Source organism: Corapipo altera, unplaced genomic scaffold, assembly GCF_003945725.1.
Source record: "Corapipo altera isolate COAL_440 unplaced genomic scaffold, ASM394572v1 60476, whole genome shotgun sequence".
Classification (NCBI taxonomy): domain Eukaryota; kingdom Metazoa; phylum Chordata; class Aves; order Passeriformes; family Pipridae; genus Corapipo; species Corapipo altera.
This window is the reverse complement of record NW_020887243.1, coordinates 1-1,890: the sequence shown is the minus strand read 5'-3', so window position 1 is coordinate 1,890 and position 1,890 is coordinate 1. Positions and strand designations below refer to the sequence as shown.

The following is a 1,890-nucleotide window of genomic DNA, read 5'->3' as shown; positions in this document are numbered from 1 at the left end:
GCCCCGACCCCTCGGTTTGGGGCCGCCCCGGTGTCACCTCCGGGCTCCGCTGCTGGGACGTGGAGGTGTCACCCTGGGGCTCGTGGGCCCTGGGGGTGGCCCTGGGGAGCCCCCCGGGCGAGCTGTGGTCCGTGGGGCTGTGCCAGGGGCAGCTCTGGGCGCTCACGGCCCTGGAGCGGGTGCCCCTGGCGCGGGTGGGGGTCCCCAGGAGGGTGAGGGTGTCCCTGGACCACGGCGGGGGCCGGGTGGCGTTTTTGGACGCCGAGAGGAGGGAGCTGATCTTCGCCTTCCCCGCGGCCTCGTTCGGGGGGCAGAGGGTGCACCCCTGGTTCCTGGTGTGGGGAGAAGGTGCCCGGATCGCCCTGTGCCCCTGAGGGTCCCTCCCCTGGGAGGGGGGCGAGGGGGGTCCCCCCATTCCCAGGACTGGCTGCCCGAGTCCTCCCCTTCCCCTCCATGCTCGGGATCTCCCTGAGAATAAGGAAACCCCAAAAGGAAGCGTTGGGGTGATGGGATCCTGCCCCAAAATAGGGAAACCCCCCCCCAAAAAAAAAGCACTGGCGCGATGGGAACCACCCCAAAAATAGTGAAACCCCAAAACGAAACACTGACACCATGGGAGCCACCCCAAAAATAGGGAAACCCCAAAACGAAACACTGACACCATGGGAGCCACCCCAAAAATAGGGAAACCCCAAAACGGAGCATGGGCACCCCAAAATGAAGCATTGACACGATGGAAGCCTCCCCAAAAACAGGGAAACCCCAAAATGGAGCGTCTGTCATGTGGTTTTTTTTCCTTTCAATTAACGACACAAATCGGGGAGGTTTCAAATCTGGGGGGGGAGGAGAGGGTTCCTGAGGGGGTTTGGGGGTTCCTGAGGGGGTTTGGGGGTTCCTGAAGGTTCCTGGTGGTCCCTGGGTGGTTTTTGGTGGTTCCTGAAGGATTTTTGGGGGTTCCGAGGGGGGTTTTGATGGTTCTCGAGGGTTCCTGGTGGTCCCTGGGTGGTTTTTGGTGGTTCCTGAGGGGTTTTGTTGGTTTCTGAGGGGTTTTTGGTGGTCCCTGGGTGGTTTTTGATGGTCCCTGGCTGGTTTTTGGTGGTCCCTGGGTGGTTTTTTATGGTCCCTGGCTGGTTTTTGCTGGTCCCCGAGTGATTTTTACCGGTCCCTGATGGGAAGACCTCCGAGTGTGTCCCCCCCCTCTCAGGGGCAGATCCTCAGCTGGGACCTGACCCCCACCACCCAGAGCCAGGGCCGGACCCTCTCCCCGGCGAATCCCGCCCTGGAGAAGAGGAAGAGGAGCCCCCCCCCTGCTCCCCCCCCCTCGGCGTCGAAGAAGGCCACGGTGCCCGCGGGGTAGTCGAGGTGGACGCTGACCCTGCGGGGCACCCGGCGCAGGGGCAGGGGGGTCACTTTTCGGGGGGTCAGCGCCCTCAGCTGCCCCCCCCAGCGCTCCAGGCCCCAAATCCCGCCCTGGGGGCCCAAGGGCAGCCGGCCCTTCCTGGCCACCGAGTCCCGGGCCACCCCCACGGCCCAGTCGCCGCCGTCGCCCACGTCCACGGCCCAGCAGTGGCGGCCGGAGGCGAAGCCGGGCTGGCCCAGCACGAAGGGCCAGTAGTCGAAGCGTTCCGGGGTGTCCGGGAGGTTCCGGGCGGGTCCGGCCCCGCGGCGCCGGACGCTCTTCCCGTCCTCCGACAGCACCAGCTCGGGGTGGGCGGTGTCGGGGTCCAGGGTCACCGGGGCTGGAGGGGGAAAAAGGGGGGTTAAAAGTTGGGGTGAGAAACCCTCGGGGGCAGGAGGGATCGGTTTGGGGTCGGCGGGGGGTGGGACGGCACCGAAAGGAAGGGTTGGGATGAAGGGATCCGGCCCAAAAATAGGGAAACCCAAAGATGA

The 1,890-nt window shown here is 65.3% G+C and overlaps 2 protein-coding genes across 2 annotated transcripts in view; one reads left to right on the top strand and one right to left on the bottom strand.

Moving 5' to 3' along the window:
* LOC113941522 (tripartite motif-containing protein 15-like) overlaps positions 1–491 on the top strand; it is a gene marked incomplete at its 5' end in the record, with an annotated part of 2,599 nt that extends 2,108 nt beyond the window's left edge. Inside the window, one exon of the mRNA XM_027632674.1 lies at positions 110–491. Coding sequence (XP_027488475.1) covers positions 110–374 — 265 coding nt within the window. The remainder of the gene's footprint in view (positions 1–109) is intronic.
* A 709-nt stretch (positions 492–1,200) lies between these two features.
* LOC113941521 (butyrophilin subfamily 1 member A1-like) lies at positions 1,201–1,739 on the bottom strand (the record flags this gene model as incomplete). The annotated part of the gene is made up of 1 exon (XM_027632673.1): positions 1,201–1,739. A coding segment is annotated over one exon (539 nt), but the record flags the coding sequence as incomplete, so codon positions are not given.
* Positions 1,740–1,890: the final 151 nt, after the last annotated feature.